Source organism: Hemibagrus wyckioides, linkage group LG22 (assembly GCF_019097595.1).
Source record: "Hemibagrus wyckioides isolate EC202008001 linkage group LG22, SWU_Hwy_1.0, whole genome shotgun sequence".
NCBI classification, from domain to species: Eukaryota; Metazoa; Chordata; class Actinopteri; order Siluriformes; family Bagridae; genus Hemibagrus; species Hemibagrus wyckioides.
The window spans coordinates 8,020,653-8,047,067 of NC_080731.1; the positions used below are offsets into that span (position 1 = coordinate 8,020,653).

General features: G+C 42.2%; 1 protein-coding gene across 5 annotated transcripts in view; it reads left to right on the forward strand.

Moving 5' to 3' along the window:
- Positions 1–26,415, forward strand: part of wdfy3 (WD repeat and FYVE domain containing 3) — a 95,125-nt gene that overhangs the window by 26,211 nt on the left and 42,499 nt on the right. For 4 of the 5 annotated variants that reach the window (XM_058375128.1, XM_058375125.1, XM_058375126.1 and 1 more), the window contains exons 6-19: positions 1,661–1,853; positions 2,325–2,511; positions 2,607–2,773; positions 5,162–5,629; positions 6,922–7,020; positions 8,966–9,159; positions 9,767–10,230; positions 10,730–10,813; positions 12,245–12,416; positions 14,745–14,959; positions 17,613–17,725; positions 19,589–19,826; positions 23,465–23,565; positions 26,145–26,363. In XM_058375128.1, coding sequence (XP_058231111.1) covers positions 1,661–1,853; positions 2,325–2,511; positions 2,607–2,773; positions 5,162–5,629; positions 6,922–7,020; positions 8,966–9,159; positions 9,767–10,230; positions 10,730–10,813; positions 12,245–12,416; positions 14,745–14,959; positions 17,613–17,725; positions 19,589–19,826; positions 23,465–23,565; positions 26,145–26,363 — 2,914 coding nt within the window. The remainder of the gene's footprint in view (positions 1–1,660; positions 1,854–2,324; positions 2,512–2,606; positions 2,774–5,161; positions 5,630–6,921; positions 7,021–8,965; positions 9,160–9,766; positions 10,231–10,729; positions 10,814–12,244; positions 12,417–14,744; positions 14,960–17,612; positions 17,726–19,588; positions 19,827–23,464; positions 23,566–26,144; positions 26,364–26,415) is intronic. The other variant, XM_058375129.1, reaches the window with a different exon arrangement.

Below are 26,415 nucleotides of genomic sequence, written 5' to 3' on the forward strand. Positions count from 1 at the left end.
GGGGGAACCTAGGGGAAACTTTAAATGTGTTTTGGTGCATTGCTAAGAGTGTGTGTGTGTGTTTTGAATCCAGATGTCCACACAAAACAGTTCCTTCATAAGCAAGGAGCTGAACATTAACAAGCAGTTTGTTCCTTATGAATTAGGTTTATTTATGAATCATGTTTAAACCAAACTGAAGTACATTTCATTGCAACAGGTATAAAAACAGACTCTGCAGAAATGGGAAGCGGCTTTGTGTGCTCAAAATAACCCAATAAACATAATATATTTTTGGGTTATTTTTAGCGGTAGCACAGCCTGCTGGTGCTGGTTAATTGGTATAAATCTTTGCTACTATGTGAATAGCTGCTTTTAACTAGAAGAATGTTCTGAATGTAAGGAATAAAAAAACATAACAATATATTCTTATTTATTAACGTGTTTACTGACTATTCTGAACCATACCATGATGTCATATGGAAACAATGCTGGAGTATGAAGAAAGGTCTTGTCTGAAGTCATTTGTTTTTGAACCGCTTGCTCCATTAGTTACTCCACAGTAAATGCTTAATTAAAGTTTTCGTGTTTTTGGTCTGTGCCCTGAACCAATTACAGTGGTGACTCTGTGGTTTGTTCCTGAACAGACTTACTGGCACAAGAGTGTTGTTGGAACTTAAGAGTCTACTGCACAAAACTGTGACATGTTTTATGTTTACATAATGGATCTATTTTTATATGGAAATGTTTTATACACCGATCAGGCATAACATTATGAGCTGTGAGAGATGAAGTGAATAACACTGATGATCTCCTCATCATGGCACCTGTTAGTGGGTGGGATATATTAGGCAGTAAGTGAACATTTTGTCCTCAAAGTTGATGTGTTAGAAGCAGGAAAAATGAACAAGCGTAAGGATTTGAGCAAGTTTGATGAAGGGCCAAATTGTGATGGCTAGACCACTGGATCAGAGCATCTCCAAAACTGCAGCTCTTGTGGGGTGTTCCCGATCTGCAGTGGTCAGTATGTATAAAAAGTGATCCAAGGAAGGAACAGTGGTGAACCGATGACAGGGTCATGGGCGGCCAAGGCTCATTGATGCACGTGGGGAGCGAAGGCTGGCCCGTGTGATCCGATCCAACAGACAAGCTACTGTTGCTCATATTACTGAAGAGGTTAATGCTGTTTCTGATAGAAAGGTGTCAGAATACACAGTGCATGATGGGTCAGGGCTGTTTTTGCAGCAAAAGGAGGACCAATACAATATTAGGCAGGTGGTCATAATGTTATTTTCATAATGGCATTCTTACATACACAGTCAGTTTGCTACAGAATGAGGTAGTGGTTGGTTTGTAGCAACCAAAAGCTGCTTAAATTCGTAAATGAAGTCAGCCGAGAGTTTGTCAGCCATTTTTTCGAGTTGAGAGGCTTCAGAAAATATGACGTCATTTCCATTAAGGAAACATAGTGAGCATCGATGCTCTGTGCATTGTGGGATTTTTAGGGAGTCACTGTTCCAGTGCGCTAGAAGGATCTTGCAGTTAAATTGGCCCACTCACTGATCAGTGCCCTAAATACTGAGCTAGGAAACTTAATTGAGACACAGCCCTGTACTTTCCCCATAACAGTGGTGGACGATTTTGAAGAAATGTTTTACTCTTCTGTCTCATTTGCTCTCAGATCTTGGTGAAGCTGTGCAGTTTCGTGTCTCCGGCTGAAGAACTGGCACAGAAAGATGACCTGCAGCTGCTCTTCAGCGCCATCACGTCCTGGTGTCCTCCTCACAACCTGCCGTGGAGGAAGAGCGCCGGCGAGGTGCTCATGACAATCTCCAGACACGGCCTCAGCGTCAACGTCGTCAAATACATCCACGGTAATTTCAGACTTTGACGTCGAAGGTGACCAGGAAAGCGGTAACAGAAATAGCTGTATTTCAAACATCGTCAGCCCAGCTGTATTCAGGCCTCCTTCAAGCACTTACATTAGTACAAGTCATTTCTTTTCAACAGCGCCTGCGTCGTAATCTGCATATCAACTTTAAATCCTACTACGGTAATTACATACTTGAGGCTGAGGCTCGGATCTTACGAAGCGCTTTGTCTTTGCAGTCACAGCTTAAAGTTCACGGCTGGCTGAGTCCTATTTATTTATCCTGCTTTAATTGCTTTCTTTGCCGCGTGCACTCTAGCAGAACTTACTCATGCATGCGTACTGCTGGCGTCTTCTGTCATCTGGACCTCCGAATTGTTCCTGTTGTAATTCCTGATCACGTGTTATGTTTTCGAGATTAACAATATACCGTAAAATAATCATGCTAACTTGTCCTACTACTCCACTGTTGCAGAGAAAGAGTGTTTATCGACATGCATCCAGAACATGCAGCAGTCAGACGATCTCTCACCGCTGGAGATTGTGGAGATGTTCGCCGGCTTGTCTTGCTTCCTGAAAGATTCCAGCGACGTCTCTCAGACCCTATTAGACGATTTCCGCATGTGTCAGGGCTACACGTTCCTGACCGACCTCATGCTCAGGTATAACATGTATCTCGTTATAATTCACTGAAGCATATTTTATTCCTCGCTCATCAGCACACGCTCAATCAGTGTTCATTCATCCGAACCTCCAGATTGGAGCAGGCCAAAGAGGATGAATCCAAAGATGCTCTGAAGGACCTGGTGAACTTGGTGACTTCTTTGAGCACATACGGCGTCAGCGAACTGAAACCCGCCGGCTTGACCACTGGGGCTCCCTTCCTGCTACCGGGCTTTGTGGTCCCACAGCCTTCTGGGAAAGGTTAGGTTGAAACTCTCTCTCTCTGTGTGTTACAGATTATAGGAACATATTGCACATATTCTTCTTATGAGCACTTCTTATAAGCTTAGATTTGGTCTGTGTGTGTTTTTGAATTCACAAAACACTTCTATTAGCAAGGCGCTGAGAATTAGCATGCAGTTTGAGCAGTTCCTTAGGAAAGTGGTTTATTTATGAATCACATTGAAGTACATCCAGTGGCAACGGCTCTAAAAACAGACACAGAATATGTGGAAAGTGGCAGAGAAGGAACTTATTTAGCATTTTATCTAAACATAATATACTTTTTTTTTTTTTTTTTTCCCAATGTTATTTTTGTGGTAGCACAGGCTGCTGGTCCTGACACACTAACAAACCCTTAATTGGTATAAATCTTCAGTTCTCTGCAAATCGCTGCTTTTAACTAACCGAATGTTCTGAAAAAGGAATCAAAAACATCACACTGTCTTGTGAACACAGAAAGCAAGCCCTCGAGGTAGCCACTTTGCGGTTCTTTTTATTGAAAACAACAAAAAAAGGTCACTGAAAAATCAATGTTTGAGGACAAGGCTTGTTAAAGTCACTTGAGGCCAAGAAAGAAATCCTTATTAAAAACAGATCCTGAAGATCATGGCACCAGCACAACAACCGGTCACAGGACTCCCTGTATTGTTTTCTTTGCATTTTTTTCCCTCGGCTCTGCGCATTCTGAGGAGGAATTAAAACATTAGCCTCAGTGGCTGTAAGTGGCACTAATAGGAACGCATCAGACACCTACTGTGTAATCTGGTTAAGCTATTTGTTTTGGCCTGTCCTACGCCTCGCCGTGATGTGTTAAGTAGTGTAATTAACACACAATGGCTCCGGATAGCATTGTTTACACACCCTGTCACATCAAGCCTTGCTTTCCTGGGAGCCGTTTGCCCCCAGATGACAAATGTATTTGCCTGGAGGAAGCAGATTCTGGTGATTAAAATGCAGGAAAGGGTTAAAGAGACGATGAATCATGAGCTGCCCGAGTACGGCAGAGTCATGCAGTAATAATAAGCGCTCATAATGCCCTGTAATAATTACTGCTGTTTGAGGATGGAGCCAAAGCAGAGTAGGTCTGGAAAAATAAAAAAATATAATCTCCAAATGATTATTATTCATTAAGCATTATGTTGTTGTGATGCTGCTTTCAGTATTTATATTAATAAGCATTTTGCTTTGACCACCTGGCCTTAAACGAGGCTGTTGGTATTCAATTTTTATCTGCGCAAAACCTCATTTTAGTGTCGGTAGTCAAAGAAAAGAGCGGTGTAGATGCTGTAGATTTCTTGGCATGCAAGAAAATGGTTTTGGAATTAATAAGGGATAGATTTAAGCTTAAATATGGTTACATATCCATCACTGTTGAGCTTTAGTCTCAACATTAAGATGCTAAACATTTTACATTATACATATTTGCCATATTTAAATGATTATAAACATCAGCGTAATTTATTGAATGTCCTATAAGTCCTATAAATTCAAGCGCTGTAATTATTTTATCCCTCGGTTATGTGTATTCGTGAGCGTACAGATGCCTTTTACAGTTTGTTCTCATCGATTAGGGAAAGTGAAATATGCTGATTACCGAGAAAGCAGGGATAACTTGGCTCTGAATCTTACAGAGGACGAGAAGCGCTAAGCAAAATTACACATAGGATGATTCCGATAAAGCGAAAAAGATAGGTATAGTTTGCGAATGGAATTCTTACCTCTGATTGGACGAGACATCTGTCACTCAAGATATACAGTACAAGAAATAGGAAATTGTGTATCTATCTTTAGTTCTTGTACATGTCTGGAGTTCTGCATCTTTTTTTTTTTTTTGCAATAGTGCAACTTTAAATCTTTTAAAGAAAATAACAAACATTTATATTTATAAGAAAATGGAATTTATTCAACTCTGCTTTGAGGAAGGATGTTTGTAGCGTGATTTTGGATATGCTGATAGCGTTTCATGGCGCAAAGATTAGTTTGCGATGTCTAAAAACTCACTTAAAGAACACAGGTATGTCTCGAAGACAAAACTATTTCAGAGTAAAGGATGTAAGGAGTGTTATTAGAGCAGAGCTGTGTAAGAATTCCATTACAAACTATACCTACCTTTTCCATTTTGTCTGAATTGTCCTTGTGTTTTTAGATTTGTTATTTTGTTTGGCACTTCTCGGCCACTGTAGAAAGTTGAGTGTGGTCTTGTCATTATTTGAACTCGTCATAAGGACATATCATTTACTTTTGCTCTAACACTTGTTGTCTAAGGAGTGTCCATTGTGCCTTTGTTTCATGTTTTGGCATGGTACCAAAAAAAAATCAAAAAAAAAAAATCAAGTGGCCTAAATTTATCCCAATTTCCTTCCCCAGGTCACGCTGTCAGGAACATTCAAGCCTTCTCCGTGCTCCAGAATGCCTTCCTGAAGGCCAAGACTGGCCGCCTCGCCCGTATGGTCCTGGACGCTGTGGCAAACATTTACTCGGCCGACCACACCAACTACTTCATCCTGGAGGCTCAACACACACTCTCCCAGTTTGCCGAGCGTGTGCCGCGCCTGCCCGAGGTCCAAGTCAAATACTTTGAGGTGCTCGAGTTTGTGGTGTTTGCACTTAACTACATCCCCTGCAAGGAGCTATTTAGCGTCAGCGTCTTGCTGAAGTCAAGCACGTGTTACAGATGCAGCATCACAGCCACACGTACGCTGCTGAAGCTCAGCCGGCATCACGTGGTGTTCGGTGACGTTTTCCGTGAAGTCGGTCTGCTCGAGGTGCTCGTCAACCTGCTGCATAAGTACGCGGCTCTGCTCAAAGAGCCAGCACAAGGCCACGGAGAACAGGGTGAGATTCATTTCTCTCTCGGCAGTTTACACGGAGCCAAAAGTGCAAAAGATCGCTATTAAATGAAAACACTCACAAGGCTTCAGTTCTTTTCTGCTGAATGTAGGTATGCCTAATGGGTTGTGATTTATGGAAACTGGGTACTGCTAAGACTCTGTATTTACAAGGATGGAGCATATTTATTCACTCCGTACACTGTAAACAGATGTGCATTATTTTTAGATTATATGAGTACGATAGAGCTTAGTTCAGGTTACTCAACATACCCTGTTGCCAAAAGTTTTGGGACATCCCTCCAAATCATTGAGTTCAGAGGTTGGGCTAGGTCCCTTTGTTCCAGTGAAATGAACTCTTAATGCTTCAGCATACCAAGACATTTTGGACATTTCATGCTCCCAACTTTGTGGGAACAGTTTGGGGATGGCCGCTTCCTGTTCCATGGATGAGTGAGTTTGGTGTGGAGGAACTTCACAGAGTCCTGACCTCAACCTGAAGGAACACCTTTGAGACTGTGAGCCAGACCTTCTTGTCCAACATCAGTGCCTGACCTCACTGGAACTAAGGGGCCCAATCCCAAACCCTGAAATACAACACCTGAATTCAATGGTTTGGAGGAGTGTCCTAAAACCTTTGGCAATATAGTGTAGCTGTGTATGTTCTCAGTATGTCTGTATGGGTTCCGTCTGGTTTCTTCAGACCTCCCAAAAAACATGCCAGCAGGTTGATTGATGATGGTAAATTGGCAGGTGGTGTGAAATGTGTGTGTCTACACAGTGCCCTGGGGATGGTCTAGTGTCCCATCCAGGGTGTATTCCAACCCTGATATTGTTATAACTGAAGATAAACTGGAAGAATAGGGCAAGATATCTCCACACATATATTACCGCACAGTAGAATTCTTTGCTTTGCGTATCCAAGCTCAGGAAGTTGGGGTCAGATCGCAGGGGGAGCTATGATACACTACCCCTGGAGCAGGGAGGGTTAAGGGCCTTACTCACTTGTCCAACAGTGGAACTTGCTGGTGCTCCAATCAAACCCCAGAGCCTTAACTCTTATGTTTAATTGCTGTAGTTTATGAAAGGATGTAGTGTATAGTGTATGTGGTGTGTGTATACATTGGCCATAACACCGGCGTAATATTGTGCAAGTCCCTTTTTTATATATAAAATTCATGCATGTGACACACACCAACACATTTATAGTATATACACTATGCAGCATTTGATTTCATCTTTCTTTTTACTAAATTCTGTACAATAATTGACAACATGTATGGACATTTTCTTTATCAGGTGACTCCAAGAACAATGTGGCAGAGGAACAGAAACAGCTGGCATGGCTGGTCATGGAAACCCTTACAGTCCTCCTTCAGGGCTCTAACACCAATGCAGGTCTGTGTGTTTTTAATAAAAGTGCATATCTGTACATATTTATAATTTATTTCATTTATTCAGACAGACATCCTGCGAAGATCTGATTTCTGCCTCCCTTTACTCTATACGTCTGTCCTAAACAGAGGAAAAATAAGAATAGGAATGGGTTGGGTTTTTTTTCCGCTCGCTGAGGATCTGAGGTCGAAATCAGGCGCTACCGTTGCGTTAAGGTTACATAACTAGACACGCACCACTGCTGCTGACAAACTGTCCAAACTTACCATGTCTCTTCTCCTTTTCCCCTGTCTCTCTCGGTCTGTCTCGCTGCTGTTCACAGGAAGTGAAAGAGAAACCTGAGTGACGGGTGGAGGCTTGGGGGTTGCGATTTTCCTCACTGACTTTCCTGCCGTCACTTCTACTTATCTGACTCGTTGTCTGTGTATAGGGAAACAAAAAGATCCTTTTTTAGGACTGTCCGTCTCAGCAACTATTTCCTCTCTATCATTGTTTTTTTTTTTTTTTTTGTCCTCAGCTTGCCCATGTGTGCTAGTTCTTCCTTTTCCTCCTCGCATCCGTTTCCCTTCCAACCATTATTGTAAAACCTTCTGTTTCTTTCTGAATGTTTTCTTCCTGTCCTCAGTTTTAATCTGGCTTTATACTAGATGCTGGATTCTTATTGTTCAGAAGGTGTTGATGAAAGTTTCTCTGTCCGCAACAACTCGTAACACAGGACCTCGAATGGCGGATGCTCCATTATTTCTTACTTTGTCATAGAAATCTGACTATAGCAGTGTATTTGAATGTAACACACACTCTCACATAAACATTTCACTTGTAGTTCCTGGTGTTTGTTTTCATGGTGTTAGGGTTATGAAACCCTAGCATGGCTTTTGCAGTGTGAAGCCACATTACAGAGCCAGGCATGAAACCATGCAGTGTTAGTGTCACACCTTGATGCTTAGCTACACATAGGTAGCGAAACATCACTGAAGTGCACACTATAGCGAAGTGGAAATACATGACAGTGATAAATGAGCGGAAATTGGATATCAGTGAAAGCTTGGTCAACTGATGTGTCTGGTCAACTCTCACTGATGTGAGCATGTGAGACAGGCCATTATTTAAAGTGGTCACATGCTGTATTTATCCAGTCGTGGTTGTTGACACCGCAAACATGCAAATAAGATCTTTAGCCCTGGGTTTAAGGAATTTACAGTGTGAAACGTCAATCAAGATAACCCAGAATTCTGTTTACCTGGAGTTTACATTTACAGAGGGTTAACTAGTTTAAGTGTACTTCTATTTATTTATTTTTTTAATTTTATACCGATCAGGCATAACATTATGAGCAGTGAGAGGTGAAGTGAATAACACTGATGATCTCCTCATCATGGCACCTGTTAGTGGGTGGGATATATTAGGCAGCAGGTGAACATTTTGTCCTCAAAGTTGATGTTAGAAGCAGGAAAAATGGGCAAGTGTAAGGATTTGAGCGAGTTTGACAAGGGCCAAATTGTGATGGCTAGACCACTGGATCAGAGTATCTCCAAAACTGCAGCTCTTGTGGGGTGTTCCCGGTCTGCAGTGGTCAGTATCTAGCAAAAGTGGTCCAAGAAAGGAACAGTAGTGAGCCGGCGACAGGATCATGGGCGGTCAAGGCTCATTGTTGCACGTGGGGAGCGAAGGCTGGCCCGTGTGATCCGATCCAACAGATGAGCTACTGTTGCTCAAACTGCTGAAGAAGTTAATGCTGGTTCTGATAGAAAGGTGTCAGAATACACAGTGCATGACGGGTCAGGGCTGTTTTAGCAGCAAAAGGGGGACTAACACAATGTTAGGCAGGTGGTCATAATGTTATGCCTGATCGGTGTATACATCATCTTGTATGTTTATTACAACTATAAAGTACAGGATGATTAGTGAATTTGAATAAGGTTGTTATACATAACGATTTCTGTTACAGGTCTGTTCCGGGAGTTTGGCGGTGCTCGCTGCGTGCACAACATAGTGAAATACCGGCAGTGTCGCGAGCATGCGTTGATGATCATCCAGCAGCTGGTGCTCTCACCTTCCGGAGACGATGACATGGGCACACTGCTGGGCCTCATGCACTCTGCACCCTCCTCCGAGCTGCAGCTGAAAACCGACATACTGCGGGTCAGAACACACACACACACACACACACACACACACACAATATATGTGGATTTGACGTACAACAGTGAGCTTCAAACAGTGACGTCTAATCCTTAAAAGGAAATAAATAGCTATAAATTGCCCTTTGTAGTATTGTGGGTGTTTAAACATGAAAAGAAATAGAATGACGCTCGACCTCCCACATAGTAAAATAAGGGGAGCAGACACTCCCACATCTAGAGTAAATAAAAATATTTACTCAATAACCACACACAAATGTACATGCAACAGACCAAACCACAGAGAGTTAAAGATGGGTTTGGGTTTTCATGGGTGTGGGGCGCTGCATCAGACCAGTAAACAAGTCAAAAGTTTACTTCTTTACTTGAAGTCATTATGCTCAGCGAGCGTGACTAAAAGCTTCTTTATTAAACTAAAGAGAGCCTGTGTAAGGCTTTATGGCTTGATGCTTCTTTAAAGTTTTCACCAGAAAATGATTTTTAAATATCTAGTAGTGGGGGAAAAAAAGCACTAAAATATATTTCTGTATACTAAAATATGTCTGATTAATGTACTGTAATTCAGTGTGATGGTGAAAAGTTCCCATCCTCATGGTTTTTTCATGCAGGCGCTGCTGGCTGTGTTGCGTGAAAGCCATCGTTCTCGCACCGTGTTCAGGCGTGTCGGTGGCTTCGTCTATGTTACATCACTCTTGGTGGCCATGGAGCGCTTGCTGGGCGCTGGCACACGAATCGAGTCAGAACCGAACGGGCCCCTGGAGCTACTGCGTGCTGTCTTTCACACCCTGACAGCCGCCATGCGCTACGAGCCGGCCAACGCGCACTTCTTCCGCACCGAGGTGCAGTACGAGAAGCTGGCCGATGCCGTACGTCTGCTCGGCTGTTTCTCCGATGCCAAGAAGCTCGCCCCGGTGACTACACTGTCCTGCAACGCCATGGCTTCTAACACTCAGGCCTTTCAGAGGCTCCTGGAGGACGAGGCGGCGTCTGAGGAGAGCGTGTGTCCACAGCTGGCTTACTGCGCCAAGCTCTTCGTCTACCTCTACAAAATGGCCACCGACTCCTTTGACAGGTAAAAATCTGCCTGTGTCTGTGTGCCAGGAAAGCATTTCAGATTTAGAGATACATCAGGCTAGTACGTTTTATACAAAAGCTTTGTTTAATATGTAGGCACTATTCAGGCTCACGTTTCCAGAGTCAGTGGGAGGTTCATTTGCTTTTGTAGTGCAGCTGTGCTTCAGCCTGTGGCCATTTCCTCCTGATCCAGGATGTGTGTGTGTGTGTGTATGTGTGTGTGTGTGTATGTGTGTGTACACCAGACTATACCAGTTCCTTTCAGTGTTAAATCTTAAATGATCTCAGCTTGTACTAACTGCTTCCATCATTTTTATCCTTGTCTTTCTCTCTTCTTCTCTTGCTGATGTAACCCATGGCATCGCCTGGCTGCACATGCGGGGTGTGTGTTGCTTCACCCGGCTGTTTGTGGGGATTCGGATGCCTGTGTGTGTGGATTGGATGATTGTGTGCTGTGTGCTTGTTGTTGATCTGTGTGTGTGTGTGTGTGTGTGTAGTCGTGCCGAGCAGGTGCCCCCTTGCCTGACTCACGAGACCTCGCTCCCCTCTCCTTGGGGCACTCCAGCACTCGCCAGGAAGAGGTACAGCGCTATGCATTTTTCTGCCTCCACAATCACCCTCTCCATCTCTCATTTCTGCATCTCTCTCTCTCTCTCCCTCTCCTCTCCTTCTACACAAATCTTATCCTCACTGTCTCTCCCTTCTCTATCTATGTGTGTGTGTGTATTTGTGCCTCAGTCTGCCTTTTCAAGCTGTTCTGCTGGCTTGCAGTTGCAAAAAATAAAAAAGCCTCTCAACTAGTTGTTAATAGTTCTGATGCAGTTGTGATCAGTAATTAACATCGCATCCACGCAGATGTTTAATTGACCTACATAAAAACGCAATGTACACAGAAATACTGAATCACAACTTCCCACAGATTCCACATTTAGAAAATGTATAAGTGAGAAATGTGCTAGAATCGGGAGCTACGTAACAAAGTAGAAGATTTTCTACAGATCTCAGTGTAGCATAGACAATGTCTAGTCTCAACTACATGCTTCAGTTATCCATCTGTTATTAAATAATGAATGTATTTATATATGTGATGTGTCTAAATTTGATTACATTTAAGGATTAAACTGTGAGCAGAAATAAGTATTTGGTGTAATATTATTTAATATAGTTAGAGTGATGGTTAGATACTGGGTTCGAATCCCAGGTTCGAACAGGCAGGGCCCTTTCTGTGTGGAGTTTGCATGTTCTCCCCACGCATGCATGGGTTTCCTACCACAGTCCAAAAACATGTACATTAGTTTGATTGGTAATTCTAAATTGCCCCTAGGAGTGAGTGTGAGTGTGTGTGGTTGTCTGTCTATATGTGTGGCCCTGTGATGGACTGCCGACCTGTCCAGGGTGTACCCCTGCCTTTCGCCCAATGTGTGCTGGGATAGGCTCCAGCAGATCTCCATGACCCTAATTAGGAATAAAGCTGGTATAGAAAATGGATGGATGGATAGTTCGAGTGCATATATTCATTCAGATTTACACACAAAGGTCTTTTTTCTCTATTTAGACGCCACCGCTTTCCATTGTTAGTAAATCGCCCCAAAGACATTGTTGGCAAATACAGCTTTGATGCATCTGCAGTAAGAAATAAGTAGCTTTGTGGTCCAGTTTTGGTCCATTTCTCTTAACAAATCACCTCCAATTCCCCAAGGTCACAAGGGTTTCTCTCGCAATTCATAATCTTCTAGAACTTTCCAGTGGGATTCAGATCAGTACTGTGTAGCTTTTTCCATTCAAATATCGTGTAATAACTTTCAGGGGCTTCTGGGAATTTCTTCACTTTCATTATTGCTATTTAGTGCATGAAATATTTACCTCTGATATATTCACTGGAGGTGTTAAGTGTGTCTGAATGTTTATTACTGTCAGAAGGTAAAACATCAGTAATTAGGAGAAAACATGGTTAAGAATATATTGATATAATATATAACGTGTGCCCTGACCTTCTCCCTCTCGCCACACAGACATGGCTACCACAATTCCTCCACCGCAGCACCAACCAAAAACCTCACAGACTTAAAGCTGCACCTGGGGAACCCCTCTCAGCACGCCTCCGACCCTGTGGTCATTCACGCAGGCGCTGTTCTGGCCATGATTGACCTGCTGGCCTCCATCAGCTCAGACACCCACCCTGAGGTACACCTTTCTGCTCTGCCTTTAGCATACAGGATAAATAACAAATCTACTCTTATGCATAATTTAGTAAAATGTGAAATAGCAGCTGGTTGTCAGGTTGCTAATTTATTTTATGTATCCTTGAAGTTCACTTTCTCCAACTCATCAAGTAGACCAATGAGGATAACGTCCAAGCTAACAGTTATTGGCTTACAGAATATTCTAGGAGTGTTTGTTTTTAGCTCCAGAAATGTTTAGAAAACAAATGGACTAGCGTAGTGACTAGCACTTTTGCCTCGCACCTTTGAGATTGAGGATTTTATTCCCGCCTCACTTCGGGGGTTTCCTTCTGGTCCTCCAGTTTTAATCCCAAGTACAATGATACAAGAAGAGTTGGTGGCTGATTGGCAATTCTCCGCAGTGTGTGAATGTGTGCGTGTGTGTGTGTGTGTGCTCTGCGTCGTGTTAGCGCTCTTTCTTTCCCGGGTGTCTCCTGTCCTGTCCCCTGAGTCTCCTGCGATAGGCTCCAGGCTCGCTATGACTCTGTGTAGGATAACCGCTACAGAAATGGATGATTGGGAGATAGATGGATCTATGATTGGTTTTCCAGGATAGGTTTCTTTATATAAATCAACAGTAGTGCCAAAGCAGAGAGTATTCGGCTGCATACAGTGTGAAAGAAGGTTCCACGCTGTTATGGTGAATAAAATTAGTGTATTAATAGAACATAGTGTAATCATTTTAGAAAGTTTAACAGAATAGGACTGATTTCATGTCCATTATGAATTCTGAAATAGTTACTTCAGGCAAATGGAAAAGAAATTTGCTCAAGATAATATAATATACACCGATCAGGCATAACATTATGAACACGAAGAGGTGAAGTGAATAACACTGATTATCTCCTCATCATGTTACCTGTTAGTGGGTGGGATATATTAGGCAGCAGGTGACCATTTTGTCCTCAAAGTTGATGTTAGAAGCAGGAAAAATGGGCAAGCGTAAGGATTTGAGGGAGTTCGACAAGGGCTAAATTGTGATAGACGACTGGATCAGAGCATCTCCAAAACTGCAGCTCTTGTGGGGTGTTCCCGGTCTGCAGTGGTCAGTATCCATCAAGAGTAGTCCAAGGAAGGAACAGTGGTGAACCGGCGACAGGGTCATTGATACACATGAGGAGCAAAGGCTGGCCTGTGTGATTCAATCCGACAGATGAGCTACTCTAGCTCAAACTGCTGAAGAAGTTAATGCTGGTTCCGATAGAAAGGTGTCAGAATACACAGTGCATGACGGGTCAGGGCTGTTTTGACAGTGAAAGGGGGACCAACACAATAATAGGCAGGTGGTCATAATGATATGCCTGATCGGGGTGTGTGTGTGTGTGTATGTATGTATATATATATACACATACATACATACATACATGAACTGAGTTTGTTTAGCAAGAAGCCAGAAGTCCAACACTTTCTGAAAACTACTGCAGTTTTCGACATTACCAAATAAATTCATAGTATTCATCGAACACGGAGGAAACAATTGTCTCTCTGTAAGCAACTCAGGCTTTTCATGTCCTGTGACAGTGTGCTGTGACAGTCCTGTTGCGAGACCGTTGATGAGAATTGATGAGCTGACAAAAGTGTGGAATAATCTGCCATGGGTCTCTCTGTTCTCTCTCGTGTTCTTCGCCATCAGCTTCATCAAAACACGTCCCCGTTGCTTCAATCACAGCGCAAAAAAAAAAAAAATCTCTGCAGCCGGCCGTGACGCCAAGACGTGAAGCACATTGTGTACATCTTTTAACTTTTGACTCTTATTGAAAGGTTTTTACGTACAGCTTAAAAGATGCTCATGGAGCTAGAAGTTTAATGACCGTTATAAGATGGTCAGAAGTGCAAGTCAGGCTTGTTTTCTGCCACAGGCTATAAATCTTACTTAAATCCAGTGAGAGAATCATCAGCACTGTCAGTGTGGTATATACAGGAAACAAGATCTGCTTGTGACGGTGCTGATGAAAGGATGGGGTTGTGGTAGCTTATGGGTTAAGGTGATCTGAAGGTTGAGAGTTCCAATCCCAGGTCCACCAGTCTACCACTGCTGGGCCCTTGAGCAAGGCCCTTAACCCTCAGTTGCTCAGCTGTATAAAATGAGATGTCTGGATAAGGGCGTCTGCTAAATGCCAGAAATGTAAATGAAAGGTTTAATTCACAGAATATTATTATAAAGTTTATCTTATATTTGCTTTGCATCATGACTAATCTTTATTTATGTAACACAGATCTTCTTGACTCTTCTTTTTACCTTATCACGATTATTTAATCAATCATTCGGCTTAATTGTCCTGTTTCCCAGCATTCCTTGGAGTTGCAGTTGGCGGTGGCGAATGTGCTGCAGTTGCTGGTCCACTCTGAAAGGAACCAGCAGGTGCTGTGTGAATCCGGTCTGCCGTCACGCCTGCTACAGCGCTGCAGCTGCGCCATGAGTGACGAGGAGCACTCACTACACCCACCTCTGCAGAGGACCTTCGAGAGGCTCGCCTCACAGAACCTGCAGCCCATGGCGCTCCGGTCAGTCTGAAACTCGAACAGCAAAATCTCCTGATACACACAGCACTGCCTGGTCAGCTAAAGGACTATAGGACTTGCCAGCATCAGTATAAATATTATTTTGGGTGATGATGAAAGAAGTGTTTGTGTCATGTTATATTAGTTCAAGGTACAGTTAGATGTGCAGAATGTAGCATTTTACCATTAAATTTTCTTTTTCAGCATATTTGTGAGGCATTTTGGAAAAATCCTTCAGATACCCTGATGCTTCTCATGACGGTTAAATTTTGGAGAAATAACCAAAAATCAGGGTTTATGTCATATAAATTTACTTGCTTAGGATTTCTGCAAATATCACACTGGTTAATGATGTGTAAATATGTTTACTAAAGAGATGCAGAATTTTTTAGTTTATTACAACGCTGTAATAAAATACAGTCTAAACATCTCCTGCTCTCAGAATGTCTGTGATGCTCCTACGTCATCATCCAAACAGAGAAGAGTGCTTACTCTTATGGGCTAAACTGTTTAAGGCTGTTGATCAGAAGGTCAGGGTACGAGCCCCAGCACCGTCAAGCTGCCAGTGTTGGGCCCATGAGCAAGGCCCTTAACCCTCACTGCTCCAGGGGTGCTGTATCATGCCTGATGCTCTGTGCTTTGACCCCAGCTTCCAAAGTTTCCCTGTGCTGCACTGTATATGTGACAAATAAAGGAGAAAGGTTTTAAAAAGACAAAGTCTTTCCTATTGAAAAGACATGAATAACAAAAACATGTACGATGTATTTCAGCAGTTTCTGTGTAATGATGCATCATTCCAGGGATGAACAGTTCGAATAGAAATGTGCTTCTGGATAATACAGATTTTGTCAAAACACATGGACAGGATTAGGAACGAGTACATCAGAGGGACAGCTCATGTCGGATGTTTGGGGGACGAAGTTAGGAGGGAGGAGTGAGTATGTTGGTAGGAGAATGTTGGACATGGAGCTGCCAGGCAGGAGGCAAAGAGGAAGGCCAAAGAGGAGGTATATGGATGCAATAAATGAGGATATGAAGCTAGTGGGTGCAGGTGTTAAAGGACGCAGAAGATAGGGATAGGTGGAGAGAGATGATTCGCTGTGGCGAGCCCTGAAGGGAAAAGCCAAAGAAAAGGAAAAAAGAAGTCTTAGTTAGTATTAAGCTGCTGGTCACAGGACTAATTTCTCAACCAGTAAAAAATAACATCCAAGATTGAGTCATTTAATCTGATGAGCTCAATGTTGTGTTAAGAACTGAGGGCAAGAAGCCTTTATTATTATTCACACATACTGTACATTACAGCACAGTGGAGGTCTTTTCTTCGCATATCCCAGCTGAGGAAGTTGGGGTCAGAGTGCAGGGGCAGCTATGATACACCACCCCTGGAGCAGAGAGGGTTAAGGGCCTTGCTCAACAGTGGGGCTTGGTGGTGCTGACCATTGAGCCACCACTGCCTTTAGTATGTTAGCTAATCATCATAGTAAGGTTAGCTAATTTCTAATTAACTTCTAACCATCAGGAAAGATGAAACAAAATAAAGCATCTGCTTATTGTTTGAGCTCAGCGATTACACAAAATCTTCTCCATGGCTACTATCATAACGATCACAGTTCTTCTAAATCTTACGCACCCGTGCAGTCTGGAGCGGCCGAGTGAGATTATTAAAAGTCAGCTCTGCTCCTTATCTGCTCATCTAGCTTTGATTCACTGTGTAAATAAAATCTTCCCAGCGCGTGCCTGATTATCCGAGCAGACTTCCCCTGGTGCTCAGAAGCACTCTGCAGGTACTCTGCTTTCTTTTAAAACGAAAACGATCAAATTTGTCAGGGTTCAGGATTATTTAGAGTTCTCTGTGGGTTGTCTGGAAGAATTGCGTGGTCAGATTAATGTTTTTAATTTTCCGCTTGGCTGCTTGGCCTTGATGGAGAACGCAGACGCCGTCCGCTAGCAAGGTCTGTACTTTAGGCTTTTTGCATCTCATCTTTCTGAGTCTAAAACACGGACTAGAAAGAAACTTTGCTGTGCATTTATCCGTGATAGGGCTTAAGTTCAAGCGGTCGTAGCGTGAGGTTTTTTATGATGATGAGACTGAGTGAATAATTCACGTTTAATAACACTCTCTGCTGCAGTGTGATGCTCTGTATTGTGAAATCAAAAGCAAGTCTGTGAGCATTGCCTAAACAGTAGGGGTGTGATTATAAATTGTTTTTAAAAAAAATAAATAATAATAAATAAATAAATAAATAATAATATTTATAATTATAATATAATTATATTTTTATTTTTATTAATTTTGTTTATTATTATTATTTATTTATATTATTATTTATTTATATAATTATTTATTTTTATTTTAATATAATTATATAATAATAATAATAATAATAATAATAATAATAATAAATAAAATAAAAAATGTAAACAGTAGGGGTGCGATTATAAATTGTTTTTAAAAAAAATAAATAAATGGAAAATCCATTTTTGAGAGTCCCAAAATCTAGAACGTTCCACAGAACAGAAAAGAAATTGGTTAAAATATGATTGTGCTGGTGAAAATTAATACATGCAACAATCTCTATATACTTCTCAACCAGCTAAAACAATGAACTGTTGGGTTTTTTTGTGATATATTTTTTGTTTTGTTTTATTTTCACAGGGAGTTTTTGCGGCTAGGGAATCCTTTAAACTGCGGCGCATGGGACAAAAAGCTCCTGAAGCAATACCGGGTTCACAAGCCAAGCTCCCTGAGTTATGAAGCTGAAGCAAGAAGTAAGTAAAACCGATGATCCATGCAGAATTTCTTTTCTGCTTTGCGCTCTTTGTTTTTTTGACCTGTGATAACTTTCTGTGGCCTTTTGTAAACTACTTCAGCTCTAGCTTTTTTCCCCCTCTTTGCTTGTGAAACACTTCCTCTGGCTCATATTTAGGTCTGTGTAGTCTTATATTTGTGTTGTTTTCTGTAACACCCTGGTCCTGGAGGAACGCTGTTTTATTTCACTGTGTACTGTTCCAGCTGTATATGGTTCAAGTAAAGCCTCTTGACGTGACTTGAACACTACACAGTTTAGGTGGATTTCACACTGTCCGTGTTTGCTGTAGCCTGAATGCCTGTGTGATTGTAGCAGTATTGCTTTGGATTCAGACTCACTTCAAACTCTGGTGCCCTTTTACTTTTGTGTAAATTTCCCATTGGGATGAATAAAGTATCCTTCAATCTATCCATCAATCACTCAGTCAATCAATCAATTAAGTAAACTATCTATCTATCTAGCGATCTGTCTGTCTGCCTGCCTGCCTGTCTGCCTGTCTGTCTGTCTATCTAGCTATCTGTCTAGTTATCTATCTACCTATCTGTCTGCATTTCTGCCTGTCTATCTATCTATCTATCTGTCTGTCTGTCTGTCTGTCTATCTATCTATCTATCTATCTATCTATCTATCTATCTATCTATCTATCTATCTATCTATCTGTCTGTCTGTCTGTCTGTCTGTCTGTCTGTCTGTCTGTCTATCTGCCTATCTGTCTATCTGGCTGGCTGTATTTCTGCCTATCTATCTGTCTGTCTGTTTATTTGTCTGTCTGTCTGTCTGTCTGTCTATCTATCTATCTATCTATCTATCTATCTATCTATCTATCTATCTATCTATCTATCTATCTGGCTGGCTGGCTGGCTGGCTGTATTTCTGCCTATCTATCTATCTGTCTGTCTGTCAATTTATGTCTGTCTGTCTATTTATCTGTCTGTCTGTCTATCTGGCTGGCTGGCTGTATTTCTGCCTATCTATCTATCTATCTATCTATCTATCTATCTATCTATCTGTCTGTCTGTCTGTCTGTCTGTCTGTCTGTCTGTCTGTCTGTTTATCTATCTATCTATCTATCTATCTATCTATCTATCTAGCTAGCTAGCTAGCTAGCTAGCTAGCTAGCTAGCTGGCTGTATTTATTTCTGCCTATCTGTCTGTCAATCTATCTATCTATCTATCTATCTATCTATCTATCTATCTATCTATCTATCTATCTATCTATCTATCTATCTCTTGTTTTCATCTTACATGTCTCATCATATTATTTTGGTCCTATTGTGTATCTGCATTTTCTTCTTTGCATCCCATAACATTCCCCTGCCTCTCATGTACAGGTGTGTTTTGTGGAAACTAATGATGGTCATCAGCTAAAACACACACTCTTCCCGAAGAGGCACAGACCCGAGTGCAAACCGTGACATGTTTCAGACTAAAACGCCAGTGTGAAAGCATCATGTGAGAACATACAATTAGCTGGGAATCAAACAAAGCACTTTTCTCTTATTTACCTGCTCATAATATGAATTGCCCTTGCTAGAATGGTGCTGTTTGGCCATTTTAAACAGAATGTAATAAATCTGTTGCTCGATTAGGAACAACCTAAAGCTGACTTTGATGAACTGAAAAAAAATGACCCTTTTTTCTTCTGATCTTTGACTGTCAAATTAACTGACTCGGGTGTAGTTCTGACCCTCACATTGCTAAATGATTCGTTTAAGCCTCAGTTTTATTGAGACTTGGGTATTTATACTGAAAGCATCATTAAACTGAGAGAAACTGACCGTTACAAACGACAGGCTAAAACTTTGTTGCTGTGTTTTTGCAGACAGCATGACCGCATCGATGGAGGGCTTGGGGATGGACAGTGTCTTTGCGGTGAGCGAGGAGAGCGGGTCGTACCGCATCAGCCGGAGCTTGGTGCGCTCAGCCGAAGCCAGCGCCGTGCCCCTGACACGGGTCAAGTGTCTGGTGTCCATGACAACGCCGCACGACATCATCCGCCTGCACGGCTCCGCCCTCACGCCGGCCTTCGTCGAGTTTGACACATCGCTCGAGGGTTTCGGGTGAGTGACTAAAAGTTTGCCTACGTTGTAAAATATTGTAACAGATGCGAATGCCTTTAGTATGTAGCGGATCAAATCCAGTCAAATTCTCAGACTTTCTCTGCTAGGATTTACTTTCTAACCTAGTCCATTATATTACGTTGGGTAAATAAGTGTCTTTAATAAACACAGCTGTAAATGTACCTGGTAACTTCACTCAGTGGATGTTCTACTTTGATCAAGCTGTTCATTTGCGTGCCAAAAGGAAATGACCGTAATCCTAATAATACACTTTGAGCTAAAAGTGTGTGTAAAGTCTTTACACATCAGGTTTGCAAATCCAGCTTTCGAAAGCATTTCCACCTGCTTCTGCTTAAGATAATCCAGGGATGTTGTGTGTACATTCTCCAAATAGCTGTTTTTCTCTCTCTTAGATTTAACATTTGTTATGATTTATGAGGATGCAGCGATCCAGCAGCGCTCCTCATTAGTATTCTGCACTGTTAGTACTGCTGTGTTCAAATGTAGACTTAAGTAATTTATCATAGCAATCATCAATAATAAGAATATATTAGGTTTGGGATATTAAGTATAATTTGCTCAGTGTGTACGATTGATGATTTTGAAATGCTCAGAAAGCCTGTCTGTCTGTAAGCTCACTGCTCGGCTTCAGCTCATTCGTCTCTACAGGATATTACACTGCCATGATATTCTGTGACATTTACTATAAATCTTATAGTGCAAGTCCTGTTACGCAGTTTAACACTCAGAGATACAACAAATACAGGCTTTTTCATCCCAGTAGAATAGAGACAAGCCACACGTCAAGCTGGAATAATTTACTTACAAGCTCTACAATATAAACAGACACTGCCTGGAAGCTCCGCCCCCTTTCCACAATGCCTTATGTTCTTGCGTAGCTTTCACCCCGGCTTTCTGGGAAGATAAGAGAGATAAAATCTATCGGTGTATGATTGAAGTAGCTAACATTATAGAGAGCTTTCTATTTAACGTCAGCTAGCTGTGTTTATTGGAGATGCCACCGAACGATTTCAGCTGGAAACGTTTTTGGCCAAAAGAAAAATAATGACTATTTGAACCGGGAAATTGTAAATAGTTTTAAAGTGATGTGTTAAATCTAACATTTTACAACTTAATGCTGATTGGTTAAAGCACTGCAAAGCAGTGATACTATCACTCTCCACTGTAGGTGTGTGTGTGTTTCTTTTGCACAATAAGGTGCAGCTTTGCATACTTCGGCTTGCTTGAAAAGGATTGTTTATATCTGTTATCTCCGTTAAATGATGTTATGTAGAATATAATCTACGAGCCTTCTGTTCTATAGTACAGTAATGTACACAGCACATGGAATCAGTATGTTGTGGCTTTTAGAGATGAGGGTGAATGTTAAGAGTGGTGAAAAGGGAATTCTGGGAAAATTTGGCATCATCACTCAATATTACTGGCAGTTTTGTTTGTATATATATTTTTCAGTGGTGTCTGCTCAGTTTGCAGTAAAGGTGCTGGTGAGCAGGATATTCTGGTCACGCTGTCCCACATTGGCATACATGCGCACACACACACACACACACCTCCATCTGCCTCAATGAAATATTCATTTTAACTCGTTTCTTATCAGGACCAGCGGAGCGGCTTAATGGAGCAGTCACAGCTGCACTTGAGCTTCTGAAGGCTCACTGGGAAAGGGAAAGGCATTAGCATATTTGTAGCCCCATCTCACACACACACACATGCACAAAATTTGGTTACGTCTAGGTTTTTTAGTCACCAGTAATGAGTTTGAGGCTGCATCTGTTAGTCCAGCCTGATAATATCAGGAGCGTGTGTATTTGGAGTAAATTGGACTCTGTAGGGACGATGTTGGCAGCTGTAATGAGAACTGCTAACTGTCTGATTTATTATTCCTTCATATCACAGAGTAGATCCATTTCCCTCTCATGGCTTTATTTCAATGTGCTCGTTCTAATACATTATGCTTTCTGTAGTAGCAGCTTTACACAGGAGTGTTGTGGACATTTCGACATCTGATTACAATCCCAGCCCATTAGGCTTCTGTCCATTTCTGTATAACACGTATTTACTGTCCAACAACTCGATCAAAGTGTGGCATTGACTGCGCGAGGAAAATCCCACTCGACTGTTTTTACTGCCGCATCTGTTAAATCGGTTCCTTATCCAATATAATCTCTGATGGGGGGGGAGCCAGGGCAAGCTTAAAATATAATGTAATATAATCACAGGAAACAGAAAACCTGTACATCTAGTCATTCAGGCAGTTATCTAATCAGCCAATCATGTAGCAGCAGTACAGTGCAAAACAAGCCATCATGCAGATACAAGTCAGAAGCTTCAGGTGATATTCACATCAACTAGAGTAAGGGGAAAAACGTGATCTCCGTGATTTTGATCCTGGCGCAGCTGTTTGAGCGTTTCTAAAGCTACTGATCTTCAGGGGTTTTCACATACAGCCGTCCCTAGAGTTTTCTCAGAATGCTGTCAACAACATCTTGTGAAATCCATGCCATGAAGAATCGTGGCTGATTTGAGAGTAAAGAGATATCTTAACCAGCATTAGTATAGTGTTCTTAATAAAGTGATTATGGTTTCTTGAATTTAAAGTGTCAAAATACACCAGCCAGGCATAATATTATGACCACCTGCCTAATATTGTGTTGGTCCTCCTTTTGCTGCTAAAACAGCTCTGACCCATCATACACTGTGTATTCTGACACCTTCCTATCAGAACCAGCATTAACTTCTTCAGCAATTTGAGCAGTAGCTCATCTGTTGGATCGGATCACACGGGCCAGCCTTCTCTACCCACGTGCATCAGTGAGTCTTGGCCGCCCATGACCCTGTCGCCGGTTCACCACTGTTCCTTCCTTGGACCATTTTTGATAGATGCTGACCACTGCAGACCGGGAACACCCCACAAGAGCTGAAGTTTTGGAGATGCTCTGATCCAGTCGTCTAGCCATCACAATCTGGCCCTTGTCAAACTCGCTCAAATCCTTACGCTTGCCCATTTTTCCTGCTTCTAACTTTGAGGACAAAATGTTCACTTGCTGCCTAATATATCCCACCCACTAACAGGTGCCATGATGAGGAGATCATCAGTGTTATTCACTTCACCTCTCACTGCTCATGTTATGCCTGATTGGTGTATTAAATGGATAACTACACACATTTACACACATACATGCAGATAAAGACGAGTGCTATTATTAGTACATTTTGCCACAGGATAGAAAAAGAAGCAGAAAGATGGTGTTAAAAGAAATATTTAAAGCATGTTATTTAAACCGCATTTTCCTGCACTGCGGTCTTCACAGAATGGTATTAAAAGCAAAAAAAAGCATCTAGATATGGAAGTAGAAATAAGAGAAGTCGGCCAGACTAGCTAGCTCAAATAATCACTCTATACAGCCATCTTGTGCAGAAAAGCATCAGAACACAAGAGACATCAAACCTTCCACTGATGTAAGCCAAGAAGCTGGAAAAAGACAGCAGCGTGAATGTCCACTGTCCACACATTAGTTACGAGGAACTGAATGTCCACTGTAGTGTCAGATGGACAATAGGGTGTTATCTGCTCTGTGCTCAACACCTCTTTATCTCGGGTTTTTTTTATTCCCCAGGTGTTTGTTTCTACCGAGCCTGGCTCCTCACAACGCACCATCCAACAACACTAACACATCTGGAGTGAACGACGGAGCTGTTGTCAGTGGCATGGGGAACGGTCAGTATCTGCACACACACACACACACACACACACACACACCAGCACCGCAAGCACTGACTCAGCAGACAGTACCCACTCAATCACGGCCTGTATCCAACAAAGCGATGCAGCTGCTGATAAAGATAAAGGACTTGAGACAGAGTTAGACAAGAAAGGACGAGAGGTCTTGGAGTTTTAGAGAAAGCAGAAAGCAGAAGTGATGAGAATAAATACTAAGAGGCACCTGAGAGCTCAGGAGAGAGGGACAAATGTGTGTATCTAGTGACGTAAAGAGTGTGTGTGTGCTTTAAGTCTCCTCTGGTGCAGCGCTGCTGAGTGGCAGTATTATGTAGTATTAATGCGATGATGCAGGCACAGCTTTTTAGATCCCTCGCTCCCTCTTTCCCATCTCTCTATCTTCCGCACACGCCGCATAGATGGATGTCTGACTCTCTACCAGTTTTCTATCTTTCTCTCTCTCTGTTTCTCCCTCTCCAACTCAGTCTCTGTTCTTATCCTTCCTCCCTGGGGAAAGTAAATGGATGTTTTCAGTATTTATAGACAGACTCCTGCAGCATGTCCTCTGACCTAGTTTTCCGCGCATGACGTCATCTCTGCCGCTGGCTGAAGAATTTTCATTCACATTCTCAAAGGCAGCCTGAAGCCTCAGATCTCTGCCTCACACATTTCTCCTTGTCGCTCTGTTAAGTGTCTGATTTCCTGATGGCCGGAATGGATGGGAATCCAAACAGCGTATGTTTTTGGTACAGAGTGATTCAGTCAGTGAGTCAGTCAGTGAGTCAGTCAGTGAGTCAATGAGTGACTGAGTCAGTAAGGGAGGGAGGGAGGGAGGGAGGGAGTGAGTCAGTCAGTCAGTCAGTGAGTGAGTCAGTCAGTCAGTCAGTGAGTCAGTCAGTCAGTCAGTGAGTCAGTCAGTCAGTGAGTGAGTCAGTCAGTCAGTGAGTGAATCAGGCAGTCAGTGAGTGAGTCTGTCAGTCAGTCAGTGAGTGAGTCAGTCAGTCAGTGAGTGAGTCAGTCAGTCAGTGAGTGAGTCAGTCAGTCAGTGAGTGAGTCAGTCAGTCAGTCAGTGAGTCAGTCAGTCAGTCAGTGAGTGAGTCAGTCAGTCAGTGAGTGAGTCAGTCAGTCAGTGAGTGAATCAGGCAGTCAGTGAGTGCATTAGTGAGTGAGTGCATTAGTGAGTGAGTCAAGGAGGGAGTCAGTGAGTGAGTGTTTGAGTAAATCAGTGATTGAGTCATTGCGTGAGTCGGTGAGTGAGTCATTTAGTGAGTGTTTGAGTAAGTCAGTGAGTGAATGTTTGAGTGAGTCAGTGTTTCAGTGAATGAGTGAGTCGGTGTTTGAGGGAATGAGTGAGTAAGTCAGTGTTTGAGTGAGTGAATGAATGAGTGAGTGTTTGAGTAAATCAGTGATTGAGTCATTGCGTGAGTCGGTGAGTGAGTCATTTAGTGAGTGTTTGAGTAAGTCAGTGAGTCAGTCAGTGAGTGAATGTTTGAGTGAGTCAGTGTTTCAGTGAATGAGTGAGTCAGTGTTTGAGTGAGTGAGTCAGTGTTTGAGTGAGTGAGTCAGTGTTTGAGTGAGTGAGTCAGTGTTTGAGTGAGTGAGTCAGTGTTTGAGTGAGTGAATGAATGAGTGAGTCAGTGTTTGAGTGAGTGAGTCAGTGTTTGAGTGAGTGAGTCAGTGTTTGAGTGAGTGAGTCAGTGTTTGAGTGAGTGAGTCAGTGTTTGAGTGAGTGAGTCAGTGTTTGAGTGAGTCAGTGTTTGAGTCAGTGAGTGAGTCAGTGAGTGAGTCAGTGAGTGAGTCAGTGAGTGAGTGTGTTAGAAGCTCCAAAAAGATTCTGTCACTAATGACTAATTATTTACGTTGTTTATTTTCTTGCTCAAAGGTAGACACCCATAAAATACCCCCCCCTTGTTTTTGGAACAGCTGGATGTCTGGGTGGACTGCTGTGTGCTTTGTCTAGTTTTTATTCCCCCTAAAATAATTTAGACATATTTATTCAAAGTAAATCACACTGATAAATATCAGAGTAAAATAAATAAATACTTTTGGCTCATTTACAGTTTGATTTGACAGTGCAGATATTTAAACAGATGAAAATCACTACAAAATCACGGGCATGTTTGGAAGAAAGATGGAATTTGCAAAGTGTGGAGTAAATAGAGAGATCATTTCTGGTTTGTTTGTTGGTCCAAATATAATTACACTTTTTCGCTGTTCATTTTCCGTTTTGTTTATAAGTCAGAATACAAACATTTTGCACGTTTTGTTCGTCTACACCACTCTTCAGTATGCTGCACATCATTCCTGCAGCGCTTCAGCTCTGTCCATTTGTCTCACACCGGCTGTTCTGGTCAGCACCCGAGCGTTCTTACTCACACAAACAAACCACACCATGCAGGAAGACGCACCAGGGTTTGATTCAAACGGAATAAATGCGAAACTTGCTCTCTCACACACACTCTAAATAAATGCAGGGATGTAGAAATGAATATGTGTGTGTGTTCTCGTATTGAGCTGCTTCTTCCACAGCACCCGAATTCAGTTTAATGTTCCTAACGTATTCCTGATCTCGTTCACAGGTGAACGGTTGTTTCCTCCTCCGTCGGGCCTCAGTTACTCCACCTGGTTCTGCGTGGAGCATTTCAGCACGTCTCCACAAACACACCCGGTGCGTTTACTAACCGTCGTGAGGAGAGCCACGGCGTCCGAGCAGCACTATGTCTGTCTGGCCATCGTCCTCTCAGCCAAAGACCGCTCACTCATCGTCTCCACCAAAGAGGAGCTACTGCAGAGCTACGGCAAGCCACTTTCTGTTCATAATGCTATATTATGTGTAATTATTTAGATTTA